This window comes from Brachyistius frenatus, unplaced genomic scaffold (assembly GCF_029030835.1).
Source record: "Brachyistius frenatus isolate BFR_SWC_R1_liver_20210118 unplaced genomic scaffold, ASM2903083v1 Contig_77, whole genome shotgun sequence".
In the NCBI taxonomy this organism is placed as follows: domain Eukaryota; kingdom Metazoa; phylum Chordata; class Actinopteri; family Embiotocidae; genus Brachyistius; species Brachyistius frenatus.
In genome coordinates, this window is record NW_027210676.1 from 1,538,788 (window position 1) to 1,556,532 (window position 17,745).

At 39.7% G+C, this 17,745-nt stretch overlaps 2 protein-coding genes across 2 annotated transcripts; one reads left to right on the forward strand and one right to left on the reverse strand.

The window, feature by feature from the left end:
- The first annotated feature begins 307 nt into the window (after positions 1 to 307).
- Positions 308 to 13,347, forward strand: st8sia2 (ST8 alpha-N-acetyl-neuraminide alpha-2,8-sialyltransferase 2). The gene is made up of 6 exons (XM_069708714.1): positions 308 to 684; positions 2,127 to 2,183; positions 2,887 to 3,027; positions 3,120 to 3,377; positions 6,260 to 6,553; positions 9,521 to 13,347. The coding sequence occupies exons 1-6, from the start codon at positions 587 to 589 to the stop codon at positions 9,828 to 9,830; spliced, it is 1,158 nt and encodes a 385-aa protein (XP_069564815.1). The 5' UTR covers positions 308 to 586; the 3' UTR covers positions 9,831 to 13,347.
- Positions 12,222 to 17,140, reverse strand: fam174b (family with sequence similarity 174 member B). The gene is made up of 4 exons (XM_069708715.1): positions 16,954 to 17,140; positions 16,533 to 16,808; positions 15,564 to 15,695; positions 12,222 to 14,608 (listed from the first exon to the last, which is right to left on the reverse strand). The coding sequence occupies exons 2-4, from the start codon at positions 16,802 to 16,804 to the stop codon at positions 14,605 to 14,607; spliced, it is 408 nt and encodes a 135-aa protein (XP_069564816.1). The 5' UTR covers positions 16,805 to 16,808; positions 16,954 to 17,140; the 3' UTR covers positions 12,222 to 14,604.
- Between the last annotated feature and the right edge of the window lie 605 nt (positions 17,141 to 17,745).

Genomic DNA, 17,745 nt, shown 5'->3' on the forward strand with positions numbered 1-17,745 from the left:
AGCACTCAGGTGCTTCCTGTGTGCTCTCGGATTTTAATTTGGCCAACTTGCCTCCTCCACCTGTGTAGCTGGCTCCACACTGCGGTCTCACGCGTCTCGGTGAGCCGACAACACCTGGAGTGTGATACCAAACCGGCTGGAGGGGAGGTGGAAAGGTGGGTGGGGGGGGTGAAGACCGGTACCTGCGCCTTTAAGACCGCATGTGGTCTACATCTTGCTGCTCCCCATGGCAGGCTCCGTAGGTGCACGCTTTCAAAGTTTGACTGGGGAATAGATGTAACAGTGGAGACGGCAAGCAGCAGCAGCAGCAGCAGCGTCGGCGAACAGAAACACACACACGCACACACGCACACACACACGCGCGTCCAACATCAGAGGGGCCAGAGCGGGACCGCAGCTTGCCTGGGAGTGTCCGGCTACGATGATAAGAACAAAGGGAGACATGACTGAGCGCGTTTTCGATTTCTAAATGGAGAAAACAGAAGAAGGTTAATATAACACGGTGCTTGCTGAGAGCAGGGGCTCCCGGCTGCAGCCGCCTCCTCCTCCTCCTCCTCCTCCCCCCTCCATCCCGCCCCCCTCAGCCATGCCGCTTGTATTCCGCACGCTGCTGTTCGGCTTTGTAACGCTGCTGGTTGTGCTTTTGATAATTGACGATATTGCAGAAGTGGAAGAAGAAACTGCGTAAGTACCCCACCGTGATTTACCCGTGTGTGTGTGTGTGTGTGTGTGTGCGTGCGTGCGCGAGAGAGCGCGATAGTGTGAATGAATGTGTCAAGTGCAGCCCATTGTTTTGTCGTCCAGCAGCAGGTTATTTCTTTCAGCCTCTGTCAGAAGATTGAATCTACGAAGTGGTGAGAGCAAGACTAAATGAGTGCAGCAAATGAGTTTCTTTTGAATTGAATGGAAGTTTGGAGTTGAATGTGGAGCGTGTGTGCGGCTTGTTTCTACATTTGTAACACTTGGGTGCAGCAGTAGCAGCTGTTCCGACAGCAGCCTGCCTGGGTCTCCAAGGATTAGGCTATTTGTCTTGCAGCAGCCTGCATGCGGGATGGGATACATTTACACTATGAGAGAGGTGTGTGTGTGTGTGTGTCAGAGAGAAAGAGAGAGAGCAAAGGACAGACAGTGGGGGGAGGGGGGGGGGGGGCAACAGATTGGAAACAAAAGAGGCAGTCCTATTTTTTCATTTTCAGACTTTGAAATGTTGAGCAGTGCAGCAGGGATCTTTCAAGTCTCTCTCTCACACACACACACACACACACACACACACACACACACACCCCACTTGCATTTGAACTGCAAGAAAATCCATTCTTAATTTGACATGAAAAAAAACCCATATATAAATCTAACCAGACCTCAGCAGTGCAACATCCTCTTGCCTCTCCTTCTCCTTATCACAGCTGTAAACATGCCGTGTTACCTGAAATAAAAAAAAAAAAAAAAAAAAAAGACTTCTTTCTTTGTTGTTTCCTCTGTGAAGCTTTTTGGATTCTCACATTTCCCTCTCAGCAAGATCATTTTGTTTTGAATGCAATTACCCGGCTGTGGCTCACAATTGTAATGAGGTCACATTGGTTTGTGATTTGCAGTGGGAGAAGAACCGGAATCAATCCCACTTGTGCGTAAATGCAGTTTTATACAATTATAATAATATATTTTAAAGGCCACCGGGATTGTAAAACGAGTGAAAAGCACTCTCCTCTTTCAATTTTTGACTCCTTCATGGCAGCTCCGTCACAATTGTATCAGATGTGACCAAGGTCATGATTGCCACATTGCTTGAGGCTGAAAAATCTGCATGCAAATTCAGTACATTTACTGTAACTGCATCTTAGCTTGATATATGCAACACCCTTGTGCAGAGATTGCTCACTTCCCAGTGAAAAGAAAACCTCCTTTCAGTATAATGTGGCTCCATTAAGGCCACATGTCTCCTCACAGCAAATGGGCCCACAGTGGATTTCTCTAAAAATACCTCAATGTTGTGCTTCTCGCCTTCCTTCTATCTTCAAAGAAAGATGTACAGTACTGAATACAGGAAGTGCATTAAATGTATGAGCCCAGCCTAAAAGTGAGTGATTCATAATAGAATTTCAACTGTTTTTTTTTTTTTACCCCAGAAATATTGGACATTCAAAGAAGATGAACTTGCACCGGCTCATCCCAAAACCACACAGGTCTGAAACCTTATCTACGCACACGCACACGCGCGCACATTAGCTGTAGACCTCCAATGGGGAGCTAAATTGTCTCCTGTATAATTTTCAGTTTCATTGGTCATTGAATCCTTTGTAGCCTTGATGGCAGCGAGTCGCTCTCCGCGGCAGCTGCTATAAATATACATCACTGTGGCGGTATCCATGTGATAACACTAACATCTGCTGTAAGAGTAAAGCGTTCGACTTTTTACAACTTGCTGTATTTTAAATAATATCACTTCATTGCATTTAAATTATTCTTAAGCCTCATTCGAGTCAAGGAGGTCACTTTTGTGTATGGTGAAGGAACAGTTCAGATATTGAAGTTACAACACCTCTACCGTTTACTCTGTCGCAAGTCCCGCATTCTCAATTGCACTTAATTAAAAGTGCATAAGATTTGTAACTAAAATGTGTGCCTTGTGTTGTGTTATGGCCCCAACTCACAAATGTCTCTCAGGGTTTTATGATCCGCACAACATGGAGTACGACCCTCTCTATTCTCAGACCCGTTTGGAATAAATGGAAAGAAAAGGCTTCATGAAAACCTTTTGATTTAGAAATAAAGGAGGAGACATTCGCACAGCACATGGGCCACATAACAAAGCTCTTGTTTCCTATTGAGCAGAATTTGACAGAGCAGCGTCATGTGTCAATAATGTGACTTTTTATTGTCATTTAGAAAGGCTGCAGCACGTGTGGATCCGACCGCTCTGACAAGATCGAGCGCTCGTATAGATCGTCATCTTCCCAGCTACAATAACACTGCCGAACACTCGTTAAACACCTGGACCTTCAATAAGACCCTCTCCAACCTCATCAGGTATTTTAAACACTCTCAACAATTAGCTCACCCGGGCTTTATAGTCCATTAAGCAGAGGCCTTCAGCTTGTGCATGTTTCCTCTTTTCACAGGAAGAACATTCTGAGATTTCTCGACCCGGAGAGAGATATCTCGATACTGAAGGGCACGCTGAAACCAGGAGATATCATCCACTATGTTTTTGATCGCCACAGCACCACAAACATCTCGGAAAACCTCTACCGTCTTTTGCCAACTGTATCCCCCATGAAGAGCCAACATCACAGGCGCTGCGCTATTGTGGGCAACTCCGGGATCCTGCTGAACAGCAGCTGCGGACCGGAGATTGACTCTCACGACTTTGTAATCAGGTACTTTTTTTTTTCTTTTCTTTTTTTTTTTCCACTGAAATGGCATAAGTGATTTCAGTAGATGAAATTTTCCACGTGAAATAGATCATAACATACCAACTAACATGGACTGTAATTGAAATGGATTGGCACATTAGTTTCAGGTTTATCTTACTTTGCTGGGAGTTTAATTCACATTGGAAGGATGATGACTTTTTCAGTTTAATTCAGGTCCAGAGTTGGTGCCCGCACAACTAGATGTATATTAATTGCACCTTTTGGCAAAGCTGTCAAAGCTTTTTTTTTTTTTTTTTTTTTTTTTTATGACTTAAGGTTGAAAACCAACTGCCAGGGTGAGAGCATTTAAATGAATGATTATACATGAAATTGACATTTTGGAGAGCTTTCGCAAACAGCAGTAATACATTGTGCTTTTCAGAGGAACACCGGCAATGGCAATCTCCTGGGTCCTGGTCTCATTTAGCAGACAGCGCTGTTTGTGAAGCCATCAGCTAGCTGTTTGTGCTTTGGTGCAAGCAGAGGAGTCAATGTGTGGGTTATATACAATCTGTGTGGGGTTTTATTATAATGTCAGATGCAATTTTTAAAACAGCGCTGTGGTCCAAATTCTGTGCGGAGTTCGGCACAATCTATCAAAGTCTGCACTTTTTTCACAGGTATCTGTCGTGAAAAACACGTGTCATAAATCAATGACTTTAATGTTGTTGTATAAATAAAGAAGGAAGCACTTGCGTGCAGTAGCACCTCATTGAGCTGATTGATCGATAGCTGAATGGGCCTCAAATTCCAGTAGGTCTCTTTTTATTCTGAAATCGATGTCTGGTCTTTTCCAAGTGCTGCGGTGGTATGCTGATGAGGAGAGGTCATGATTTCTCAGCTCCAGATGCATTATAATGCTCGGCAGTAATGGGTAGCTGAAGGTAGAGAACAGGAAATGTGTCATTTTTAAGAAGCTGAGGAATTCGCCTCGACGCTCGCATATCAGATAGGGAGATAATATCCGAGCTAAATATAGATCCCTGCCCTTCACTTGGTTTCCGCAAAGTAGGCTGACAGTGTTTTGGTGAGTAGGTATAGATCATTTCAGCTCAGGGTTACATTGGTCCCTGTGTACCAGCTGTTCTTTAAGTGGGTACCCTAGCTGGTAAATGGGCAGCCACCATTCACATGTAACACAACGTTGCCGTCCAGTGGAAACCATGCAAGTAAAAGCTCTGTATACTTTGGGAACTAAGTATTTAGATTCAGCACGAGTAAAAATATTAACACGACGGTGTAAAATACTGTGTTCAAAGTAAAAGTCTGAAATTTTACAAAAGTATTAACATCAAAATATTATTTAAAATATTGATGGTAGAGGTGGTACTGATTTTAATCACTTTATATACTGCTGGGTAACTCTTGAATTGAAAGATGAATAAATAATGAAATTTATTATAATTAGTTTTTCTTGCTTTATTAATCTTGATTTGTAAACTAGCTGGCAACTAAAGTTTTCAAATGAGTGCAGCGAAGTTAAACGTATAAAATTTTCCTCTGAAATATGATGTTGCAGGAAAATTTGAAACTCATGTAAATAACGAATACCTTGAAATGATACTTGAGTACAGGACAGTATACTTTTTTTTATTTTTTTTTATTTTACTAGCCACACTTGAAACTATGCATTTTTAGGATTTAAAAATGTTCAGTTCAATGGAAGTATTCAGTTTCCTTTTTACTTCTTACACTGAACAAACTGAGTCATCAATAAAATAGTGCTTTTAATAACAAGCACTCCTGATGTCTTTTCCCCTGCCTCGCTCTGCAGAATAGAGACACTTCACCGTGAAGATAATTACCAACTTTGTGCTTTCTTGGCATTTACTTAAAGACAGAGGGTAACATCAGTTCATAAAATGCCATCCTGCTTTCCCTTCTGAATTTCCCTTTTTTTAAAAAAAAAATGTTTTATCTGCTCCGTTTCAGTCTCCAGCGGGACAGAACAGTTTGCCTAGCCTCAGGGGACACACAAATGGGTGATAAATTATAGGGGGGAAAAAAATACTAAATAAAAGTGTGTTGGTAAGGTGTCTGGCCACTGTGAGCCGCCACAGCAGCTTCAGTGATCCATCAACCTGCTCCCAAAGTTTCACTCATCAGTACCACACGAGGCAACAAAAATGAGTTAAGATGTTTGAGAAGTTATTGGACTCATGTAGCTCACAAGTACCACAATAAACTGGACTTGGTGCATTTCACCGTTCCGGCTCACTTTAAGGACGTTCATTTAACGTTTTGCTGCAGTATGACTGGCATCATTGTCGGAGTCTAATCTTGGCTTTGATTGAAGCGCAGTCGTATGAACTATATTCGGTGACCCCTCGTGTCCTGTTTGAAAGCATCTACATTAATATTTCCCTTTTTTTTTTATTTGGGTTTGTCTTACATTTGTAAACCATCATGTCATAGATTTAACAATAGAATATAGCGGAAGGTTTATGTTGGAATCATACAACAGCTTTGTTTTCTAATAAAATCATGAACAGCAGTCCATTACACACAGACATCACAGCCTCAGTCTTCTTCTGGGTGTATTTATGAAAACAAAAATGTAAGAACAAAATCGGCGCGCTCTTTCAATATGTGATGTCATAGTTTTATCAGTGACCGGCTGTTAAGATTAAAGACAAACATGGTTTAACTAGATGATGGACCAATCCCCCTTCAGTGAGCCTTTATAAATGCTCATCAGTTTTACACTTCATTTACATAACCAGCTGTTAATCTGCTTTTAGGTGTGTATGGAAGGGAGGTTCATATCAGAAGAAAGAGTTATTTCCATAAAACACAAACTATTGTCGTCATTTGTGTCGGTAAAATAAAGTGCTGTTGGCTTTAAGGTGTAACCTGGCACCGGTGGAGGAGTACTCTCGGGATGTGGGGAGGCGGACCAACTTGGTGACCATGAACCCGTCGGTGGTCCAGCGGGCCTTCCAGGACCTGGTCAGCGAAGAGTGGAAGGAGCGCTTCCTGCAGCGTCTTCGGAGCCTCAGCGGCAGCGTGCTGTGGATCCCAGCCTTCATGGCCAAGGGGGGGGAGGAGCGTGTGGAGTGGGCCCTCCGTCTCATCCTGCTGCACACCGTGGACGTTCGCACCGCCTTTCCATCACTGCGCCTTCTCCACGCCGTCAGAGGGTAAGATGCAACTCAGACAGCAGCTGCTGCTCCTGGTGTGCCGCCTCTCATAACGGCACCTGTGAGCAGCATAATCAAGGGGCTGGCAAACTCTAATCTGCAGCCCGGGTGGCTATTTTTAAACCGAGCATCACAGCTGATCACCAGGGGCGGTCGGTGGGAGAAAACTACATGGTCTCTCTGCTCAGAGTGCAGCTCGAGTCGAATTCCCAAATTTGGAAATTTGTGTAAAGTGTGCGTTTCACGCCGAAGTGAGTCGATTCTATGTTTTTGTTTGCGCGGATCAATTGTTAATGTCTCTGTTTCTGAAAAACATTTTAGGAAATGCTTTCATTTGCTCTGTTGCTGAGAGTTGGATGAGAAAATTGATTCTGTGCTCATGTGTGTTAAACAGAAGCAGGAGAATCTTAGTGTGAAGACCTGTAGCAAAGGAAAACGGCTAGTCTGGTTTCAGTCCAAAGCTCCCGAAACAGGCTTACCAACACCTCTAAAGCTAACTTATTAATATGTTGTGTCTTGTTTGCTTATTATGACCACGAGCAGAAATATAATAACGTGTTAGCAGCAGCTGTTGCTTTTTTTTTTTTTTTTTTTTTTTTTTTTTTTTTTTTTTTTTTTTTTTTTTTTTTTTTTTTTTTTTTTTTAGGCTCAGTGCTTGAACTTAAAGGTAATGCTTACGAGGACAATACTAAAATGCTGATGTTAGCAGTTGTACACCAGTTTAGTTAAGCATGCTAGGATGTTTACTAATTAGTGCGACACATAAAAGTACAGCTGAGGCTGCTGGGGATGTTTGAAGTTTTGCAGGTCATCATAAACAACATAAGTGGTTAATGAAAATTTGTCCTGTGTGAATTTTATGGCAGTCAGTCCAAATTAAACCAAAAATATCAACCCAATGGTGGAATTAAAGGAAACGTGAGGGGTCGAAGTCCGCGGCGGACCGATGCACAGCCCAGCATTTCCATATAGAGTCGCAGCACTCGCATGCTTTGACTTTATCTTGGCGAGAAACAGCAGGGTGCAGGGAGTCCTGTCGTCACCGTGAGATTGCCTGGCAACCAGCAGAGATGCTGTACAGAAGTGTTGGGCGGACGGAGCTCATGTTGTTCACGATGTCGACGCTTTCATCTAATTCTCAGCAGGAAAACGAATACATGTGAAAATGTGTTGAGCTCGTCCTTTAACTGAGATGTAGTTGAGTTCTGATCAGGTATTTATTCTCAGCCCTGGTGCACTGATGTTGACCCTAATTTACATTTTGTTTAAGTAAAATTTGAGTTTGTGAAGAGATATGTTTGACTTGTGCTTAAATTATGTGCAAAATGTTCTTTATATATATATTTTTTTAGCTCTGTTGTGAAGATGTGTCTGCAGGAGCTCTGGGACAGTACAGATAATAGGAAGAGATGTTAAGCTGTGGTACAACAGCAGTTGTTTAGTGTGCATTGGTCAAGGATTTTTTTTTTTTTTTAAGAATGCTTTCTGCATATCTGTCAAATACATCCTTGACTGCCTTCAGGCTTTCATAAAATCTGTCTCTGCAATCTTTTTTTTTTTTTTTTTTTGCTGTCCCTGCCTCTCTCATCAGAACTAGACTCTGCTGCTCTGAATCTTTCCCGCCTCGTTAAAAGCCTAACAGCCACTGCTGGTCCGTGACCAAATAATGCCATTTTGTATGCTCCAAGTAACTCTCGGTATTGCACAGGGGTCGAACTGGCTGTGCTTTCTGTCATTAACAGACTCTTGAGATAAGTCTTTTAAGAAATATTTATTGGAGATGAAACGTGGGTCTTGTATCGGAGAGACTCCCCCTGACTTTTTCTCAGTAAAACTTAACGTTAAATCTCCATAGTGTGCAGCAGAGTACAAAAGGATATGCTAATATTCCTGCCAACCTCAGATGATTTGCCATTAATTAGACCCCATTTATGGTTGTTGGGATGCTTATTATGGTCTGCAGTGATTAGCTCGATTGTAAACTTGCCCACTGTTTGCCCTTCATGGCACATACACCGCTTTAAATAGCACAACCTCTGCGTCTCTACAAAACCTTCCACGCCGACCACAGAGGGTGTTGGAGGGGAGGCAGTGATAACTTAGAGAATGGAAAAATGGGGTCGTGGTGGCTGGAAAGGAAAATGAAGTTACGGCAAGTGAACGACTGACCGTCTGTCCCTGAAGGGCGGGGGGGAGTTTGGGGGATGTCACTTTCATAGTAGCCCTTAGGTCGTCTAAAGTAGAAGACAGCAGTGTTGCAGAGCAGCTTCACTGTGTGCGGTTTTGTTTAAAATGGCTGATGCAGTAAAAGAACACTCACCAACAAACACATCCAACTGAACAAGCAATTTAAAAAATCTTTTTGTCAAATTCAGCCTTCAGGAGTTTTTTTTTTTTCCAAGTGAACACACAGCACAGGCTCTGCCACAGCAGTGAAAAAAAAAAAATCTTTTGTTTCACTGTGCAAATGTCCTTCATTTCAGGAATGTGTTTGTCTTGAAACTATACAGATGGACATTATTTGTTTCCTGTACAGATGGTACCGATATCAAGCAAATGGCAGTTGATTCAAGGTTCTCGAGTCAGTTTGTTATAAATTTCAAATGTGTGAAGAATATTGTTTGACTGGGTTAAGACTAAGGCTGCAAGTAAAGATAATTTTAGTATCAATCTGTTGATTCATCATAAAGTAGCAAAAATGACACGACACACAAACATATTCAGGTTTTTACTTGTGACTTCTGCTCCCCCCCTGCATTCTTAATCGTACTGTATATCTGGCTTAATACCAAAACCCAGCGGTGAAGAGGTCTTTCTGAAGGAGATAAGAGCTGCTTCTCGGTGAATACTGACTAACTAGAAAAAGAGCTGCGGAGACCTTGACCTCCTTCCTTTTGTTGCTGTCTGAGTGATCGCTATTGTGTTATTGAATGTAGCTCATGGCAGACTCCATGTCTTTTTCAACAGGTATTGGCTGACCAACCACGTCCACATCAAGCGTCCGACCACCGGCCTCCTCATGTACACGATGGCCACTCGCTTCTGTGAGGAGATCCATCTTTACGGCTTCTGGCCCTTTCCACTCGACCCACAAGGCAAACCAGTTAAATACCACTACTATGATGCGCTAAAATATGAGTACACCTCCAGCTCGAGTCCTCACACCATGCCTCTGGAGTTCAGGACCTTAAGCACATTGCACAGACAGGGGGCTCTGCGGCTGCACACTGGGATCTGTGGTGTGAAGAGACCACAGAAAGATCTCCAGAGCAAATAGCTAGATGGCAGATCTCCATGGAAACCCCATTCTTGACTGAGCACACTCAGTACAAACAGATTTGTAGTTACGACTACTTTTATGAGACTTGAATAAACTTATTTTCAGTGATTTGGAATGAACATTTTCTATTTCAAGCTCCTATAGTGACTTATCACACTGGTACGTTTTACCTTTAATGAGATTTCTATGGCAACTGTTAACCCTCTGGCGTCTCCCCATTTGTGAATAACTTGTATTTCTTACCTGAGGCTACAAGTTTGAAGAAACCAAACACCAGGCCATCATTTTTTGTGTGTGTTGAAGAAATAAATAAAATTTAAAAAATAATGTAATTCTATTTTAAATTTTGTACTATTTATAATATCATGTGACACTACAGTAGCATACCTATCTAAATAGACTGTACTGAAAAAACATTAGTTACTTGTAATGTATCTTACAGTACTGAGTTTATAAAAAGTTTATATAGTTAGAGATCCGAAGCAGCTGTAAAACGGAAACTGGTTGAGACCCCAGAGGGTAACAATAATGAGACCATTTTTTTTTTTTTTTTCAAAATTAGTATTAGAACAACAAATAATATTCCCATTTTATGATATAATAGGGCTACATTTAGAGTGAGTTATGCTGCACGTCAACAATACGGAGAGCTGAGCTGCTATTAAATTGTAAGTCACTGGTTGAGCCACAAGATGGAAGCACTTAATAATCAGGGAGAGTGATGATCAAAGAAAAAAGCTGTTTTTAAAATGAAGGCTTTTGAGGAGGATCTTCTAACAGAGTTGATATGATGTTTCACTTGTGATAACAACCTTTCCTCTGATAGAGAATGTTTTTGTGCTTTTGTAGCTTCTTATAAAGTACCTTAATCCGTGTCAGAACAGGCAAAAATTCATAACAAGCAGTGAACCAGAACAAATAAAGTTAGGTTGCCTGGAGAACCAAATGGAAGCATGTTGAATTGTATTCAACCGCTGTGAGCATAAAGGAGGAGTGTACCAGCTGTTCACATATGAATGTTTACTTAGACTTTGTAAACTTCCCTCAAAAACCACCAGCCCTGTTTCTGTACTGGAAATGTCAGTAGTTGGGTCAGACAGTAGTTGTACTGTGGTGGTTGGAAGAGCTTTTCTTTTCTTTAATGAATGTATTAGCAACTGTCTTACAAATGCTGTAATAAATGAGCCCTGTAATGTGCTTTAAATTCAAGTCACAAATGTGTCAGTGCAATACCACTGAGAGGAGGAAGAACTGGAAACTTGTATGCCTTTATTCACTTGAAATGATGTATGAATTACACTTGTAAAGCGTGTTTGGGTTAGTATTAAACTAATATAGTATGTTGATACAGATATTTGTGGATTTAGTAGAAGCTGCTGCGATTTGGTGCCTATAATCAAAATATTTCACCATTTAGAAGTGGATCGTTCACATGCCCTGAAGTAAAAAATATTCAGGGTTTATCTAAGTTATTCTTGATAATTATTCTTTATAAGATGGGAAAGACAGAAAAATAGTTACATGATTGTTGTTGTCTCTGAAACCCAGTTGTAAATTAATACAAACAGAATGTGCAAAAAAAATATATAATTGTTGGCCTGCAGGTTTCTTCCATACCCATTTCAAGGCCAATACTGGACCGATTCTTTTCATAGCAAAATATCCTCATGCTAGTTTGGATTATGTTTTTGTACCTCCGAGCTTCACCTCGGTAACTATTTTTTTTTCTTTTAGTTCTCTTGATGTTGGGCTTTTTGCAAAAACACTTTGGGTATTTTTCTGCAACAAAACGCCTCAACGAAAATTAACAGAAGCATTTGCTCTGCATCTAAACAAGTAGCCTCTCATGTGCTCCCAGACATGTGATTTGTCCATAAAAGTGTTGTTTTGACAGGATGCATCTGTTGACTTGCACGTTGGCCTTATTACGACGCCAATTAAGTTAAGAATAGACATGAAAGTTGCACAAGTGACGTCAGCAGTCTAAAGCAATGAAAGGTTTATTTGTGAAAGCTTGTCTGGGTTTTGGCAAAAATAGAAGCATTCTGTGACCAACACTGTTAAGTTAATTAACCCAGAATCTGGAATTTACCACAGTTGAGAAAGCTTTCTGACATCTAGTATCTGTTGTGAAGCTGTGGGGATTGTATTGTATAGTTCTGGCTTTTTCTCATATATACTGTATGTTAACATCTGTTTAATGTCCAGATTCCAGCAAACAAATATTAGCCTTTGCATGTTTGTTTTGTCTTGTCTTAATGGATGCAACTAGAGCATTTTTCAATTTTTGTTTTCAAAATATTCAGTATGACTCATGGACACTCTTGTGCAGTTATGACAATGTGAATGTACTCTTCTGTGGCAAAAAAAATACACACTGGATCCAAATGGAAAAATAAACACATTTTAAGCCTCTCCCTTAAAACGAGTTAACACTTAAAAGGAAGCAGTTTTATTTCAGTAGTGTTTCAAAGAGATGGAAACTGAGGAAACAGAAGTGGGTACACAGGACATCTGTCAGAAACCAAGTGGGGACTTATTTTCCGTAAACTTCCAAAACAGTTTGAACATTTAACTGTTTTGTTTAAATGTGGGATTAAGGAAATTAGTTTGGGCCTTCACAACTACCACTTTGATCTAATTTTACAAGAGTAACTTTCTGTGGCAGATGATTCAGTTCTAATAAAAGTCCACAAATAGCATCTCAAAATGAGCATGTCTTTTCCATAGTTTCACAAACAAGATAAAATATGAGACATCACCAAGGGTGACAAAACTTAGCGCAGGGATAAAAATGGATGTGCAGGTTTCTGCTCATATAGTGAAAGAACAAAATGAAATATCACACAATACTGAAATGAGCAGTGGTCATATAGTCTAATGGCAAACACATGAGCTATTCAACAGTCTGCTAAAGATATACTGAAGAACATCATATCAAAAATATGTTGAAAGGTTGGATTCACATATGATTTTGTCAGACATTCACACGTCTGCAAAATTCTGTTTATGAAACAGTGACAATAAACGTATCCAGTCCTCTGCAAATGTCAACAACTTGAACAAAGAAAAAATGCGCAATGTTCTTTCTCCTGGACAGAAAACGCTGAGTAGATTGTACAAGATTGCTCACAGGTTTCTTAGTAAACATGGGATGGTGGTAATTTGGAAACAGCTGCACCTGTAGATCATGGTGCACTATCAAATAATAGTTTGGATTAAAGTAGAAGGTCACCTACATCACCCACCCACACACTCGCATTTGCTGCAGAAACCTAATCTGTGTCTATTCTGCCTTGTTCTTCAAATACTGTAGTTAGGTTTACTGTGCCGATGGGGACAAGAAAGTTTTGTAAACTTCTCTGTGATTCCTTTTATTTATTTTGAACCAGACTTTTTTGTATATTATTGTGTATTTATTACCTGAATTAAAGATATAACAAATATGACAAGTGGTTCTTTTTTTTGTTTTAATAGTGTTTTCTAACAATTTTAGGACTTATTAAAACTCAAATGTCAAAATCAGTCAGTCAGTCTTGCATTTACTCAACAAAAAATACAATCTGAGATACTTAGCAGGCAGCTTGTACTGGATGTGTTTCAGCAGGCTCCCACTGCATCTAAGATGGGGCATTTAACACACTGGGAGCCATTTAATGAGACGAAACAGCCATGAATGGATATTATTGTGGGAGAATTTAACTTATGCCAAGCTCTTCATTTGAGATATAAAATTTTAGGATCATTTTAATTTAGTAAGTGAACATTATATGGTGACATAACTTTGTTTTGACTTTGAAAATAACAAACTGGGTGCATGTTGTACATGTTAATCACTCTAGCTGAATGATATAGTCTGTAAATCTGCTGATGATACTGCCCAGTGGTTACTTGATCAAATCAAAGAGTCACATGATTCAACACACTTGATTAAAAACAGATTACAGCATTTTACATTCATAGCAACTTTTGTATGTTCCATAAATATCTTACAAATATATCCTGACAGTAATCATGGAGCTTTTAGTCAAATTTGAAAACTTAAAACTTCAGCTGAGATAGCAGCAAAATAGGAATGTCTGAAACAACACACGGTAAAAAAATATATGCTCACTCCAGACTGAAGGTTTTTAACAGTATATATGCACAATAAAGTGGTTAGTAGATAGAGATAATATTTGGCTTAGTTAAAAAATATCAAGTCCTGAATTTTAGTGTTACAGTTGAAGAACGTGTTCTTTGCACAATATTTGTTGCTTATGAACATTTTATGCATCAAGTGATGGCCTGCTAGCCACCAAGTATTCATTTAAAGATTATATATTTACTCAAATCACAAAGTGTGAGTAACCCTGCATTATATCCAAGCTGTAAAGCAGACTCCTCGGCCCAACATACTGTAGCTCAAGTGTAAAAAGTATATTTGGAAAAGAAATGACCATATAATGAATTGTTCCAGAGATGACTGAACTCCAAACCACTGTTAGTCTGATTGTTTCATGTCTTTTGAGCAGGAGTCACACTGCGAAGGCTCCTCGGGTCTAATGTTAGAAATAATTGGGCAGGTTATTTTGGTCACATGATAGGGGCATCAGAGACGCAGCAAACAATGATATCCATACTGCGCCTACATGTAAAGACAGATAAAAGCCATGCACGAGAAGCATAGGTTGCTGTTATGGAAAAACTTGGCGGCACAAAATAACAGGAAATCACTTGAGTTGTCTTGGACAGAACAGGAGTTTTCAAATACTGGTGTCCATGCTGGAATTCACCTGCAATAAAAATAGAAACTCAGAGTTACTTTAGAAAGTTTGATCCTCTGTTACTACCCACATGTTGAGGCAGAAATATGTTTGCCCACATACCCCTGCCTGACTTGAAAGTCAAGAATGTCAGGTAAACAGGATGTCATATCTTCCTTTGAGGAAGTGGTTGTGTGTTAAAGAACAATGCAAAGCACGGAAGGGTGAAACTTAATGTCAACATTGGATTGGAAGCCGAGTTTCTATAAAATAGGGTGTTTCTTGAAGAACAAACTGTTCAAATACATGTTTTACATGCATAATTTAATAGTCCTATTCTGCTTTGTATAACGTCTCAGTGCTAAGACTACATGTACTTCAAGTGGAGTAAACATCCATTAAAAGCAGGAAGAACAACAGCTGATTGAGTAACCAGGTAATTTATCTTCACTAAAACTCTGGTGCCAACCTGCAAAGTTTCATAGTCAAAAGAGAGTTACAAGTCGCTTTACATAGGCAAATCAAGGTTTAAACATTTTATAACTATGATAGTAAAAAGGTTAGTAGAGACATTGAAAGCAAAGTAATACTTCAATTAAGTACTATATGCAAAACAAGACCATTTTAAAATAAAAAAGACTAAAACTTTTTGAAAAATTGTTCTTTTAATTTGACTATGTTGGACAGAGTCAAACCCGTACAAAGAAATGCTAGAATATTTCTATAGGCACATGTAGGCTACAGATGTACTGTATTTCTGTAGAAATAAGGGGCCTTAATTTGGATTACAAAGTACTTTCTACTGCTCTTATCACATATTACAGTGGTAAGTATAGAATCACCAGCCTATCTTCTCTGATGTGTACAGTACATTGTCGATGGGATCGGGCTTGCATTATTTAGAAAGAGAAAAAAATATATGTTTTCTTTGTTCTTGGAATAATATAAAACTTCTCACTGTTAAAGTAATTTAAAAAGAACAAACCTGTATTTGACATCGAAGAGGGTTGAGTCGTCCTCATCGTCATTCTCCTCATTAAGAGGGGCCATCTCAACACGCTCTGCAGGTGTAGTTATAATATCATATTTTCGTGTTTTTCTGATTCGTCTCCCAGATCTGTGGGAGAGAAAACACCAAAACATGAGAAGAGCAAGACATAAAATCTAAATGTCCGCAATGACTGAGCAGCCATCAACTTCACGTGTAATCTTACTTTAGTTTTGCCAGATGGATAAAATTCAATTGGGAAATAAAGATTTGTTTTGAAATTGTTTCAATGCTCAGACTGTAGAAAATTGTACTGAAATGATCATTTGCTTGGTTGAAAATTGTGGTAATTGATCTCTCATTTATCAACAACCACAAAGAACATACATTGATTTCTGCTCCTTAAATGTGTTGCTCTTTGTTCTGTTTAAAAAAAACTATTCTTAAATAGTTTAAATAATTTGCTGTCCTATTTCAGGACAGCAAATTAGGCTTTGGGAACTTGTGGTGACCCTTTCCCATTACTGACATGTTATGGACAAAATGGTTAATTATTCAGAAAATTCCTCAATAGACTAACTGAAAATGATAGTAGTAAATAGTTGCAGCTTTAAGACGAAAGTTGACAATAAACCTAAAATACATTTTATGTGACAAATGCTATTATGATAATATTTAGAAGGGTAAAAATATATATATATTTCACAACTGCTTAGTCAAGTCCCTGGAGGGACATAATTAATAGGCCCAGACCTTTCCTCTTGGCTTCCACCGTCACATGGAGCCTTAAACAACCACATGCTCCTCATCGATTAATTTACCAGAGCACTACTGAGATTTCAAACAGCGACATTTTTACATCCTAATAATGTGACTGCACCGTTGGGAAGCTGTATTTTTTAAATTATTTTTTATTAGCCTTATAGTTTCGTAATCGTCTCAGAGAAACAACATTGACCTGCCTACCTGACCACTTTGATGACCAGGCATGTGATGAGAACAGCTGTCAACACGCAGATGAAAATAACAATGTTTTTCAGAGTTGGGAGATGCGTCATGAGAGATGAAATCCGGGATCCCACGGCGGCATCTGTGGCATTATTTATCAGTTCATCTTGTCTGATGATCGATGATGATGTTGAATTTAACTGCGTCGCTGGTGAAGGTGTTGGTGGTTCGCCACTGACCCGCCAAAGAGCCGCAGCAATAAAAGTTAAAGCCAGATTGTATGTCACCATGGTGCTGAAAAAATAAAGTAAAAATAAAAGCAGGAATCGTCTATAGTTTCTCCAGCAGCTGTCACATTATACAGAATCGGCTTAGCAGTGTCAGATTTGGCTATTTACACAATAAAGACCACGTGACACACAAATATCCATTTCTTTACCGGTCCAAGCTTCTCTCTCAGGTGGACTTCTTGGTCGTAAATTGCATTTGCCTCCCAAATATGTTTCCCTTGAGGTGAGTTTGAACAATTCCTTCCTGGCAGTATTAGGACTGCGTATAGAGATGGGGATTATCCGCCTACGGAAGAGCTCTGCAGGCTGGCCCTCTGTTCCTGGTGCTGAAGAGGAGCGTTATGTGGGCTTGTGCTGCATTCAAGGAACTCTCGTAATTCCTAGTTACTGCAGACCTGCTGGAAGTTGGCAGCGTTTAGAAGACTGTGAAAAGTGGCTAATGATTGATAACTCTTTCAAACAATAATGACTACAATATTATCACATCCTAAGACCAAGCTGTCTTTCAAGTTAGGTTAGGTTAGGTTAGGTTAGGTTAGGTTAGGTTAGGTTAGGTAGTTACTTTATTAATCCCGGAGGGGAATTTTTTTTTCCGCTACAGCAGCATACAGACGCAATAAGATAATAATAATAGAATAATAGAAATGCAATAAAATAGCAGAAAAATAGCAGTAAAAAATATTAAATATAAAATGCACAGTATATACAGTATACGGTATAACAACCAAGAAACACAGTCAACAGTGTTATTGTTACGTGTTAGACATACAGGAGGCTGTAGTTATGCAGTCCTGTAGAAATATTTAGGAACTCGTATACTACCTAACCTAACCTAACCTAACCTAACCTAACCTAACCTAACCTAACCTAACCTAACCTAACCTAACCTAACCTAACCTAATGCGAGGTGCCATGAATTGTGAATTGTGTTTTAAATAGAT

What these genes read in the sequence shown, in the direction of transcription:
- st8sia2 (XM_069708714.1), top strand. Translation starts at nt 587, where the DNA reads ATGCCGCTTGTATTCCGCACGCTGCTGTTCGGCTTTGTAACGCTGCTG. An exon ending in GAAGTGGAAGAAGAAACTGC is followed by an intron (nt 685 to 2,126) that starts GTAAGTACCCCA and finishes TTTTTACCCCAG; the next exon opens with AAATATTGGACATTCAAAGA. An exon ending in CTTCTCCACGCCGTCAGAGG is followed by an intron (nt 6,554 to 9,520) that starts GTAAGATGCAAC and finishes CTTTTTCAACAG; the next exon opens with GTATTGGCTGACCAACCACG.
- fam174b (XM_069708715.1), bottom strand. Translation starts at nt 16,804, where the DNA reads ATGGTGACATACAATCTGGCTTTAACTTTTATTGCTGCGGCTCTTTGG. An exon ending in CTGGTCATCAAAGTGGTCAG is followed by an intron (nt 15,696 to 16,532) that starts GTAGGCAGGTCA and finishes TCTCTCCCACAG; the next exon opens with ATCTGGGAGACGAATCAGAA.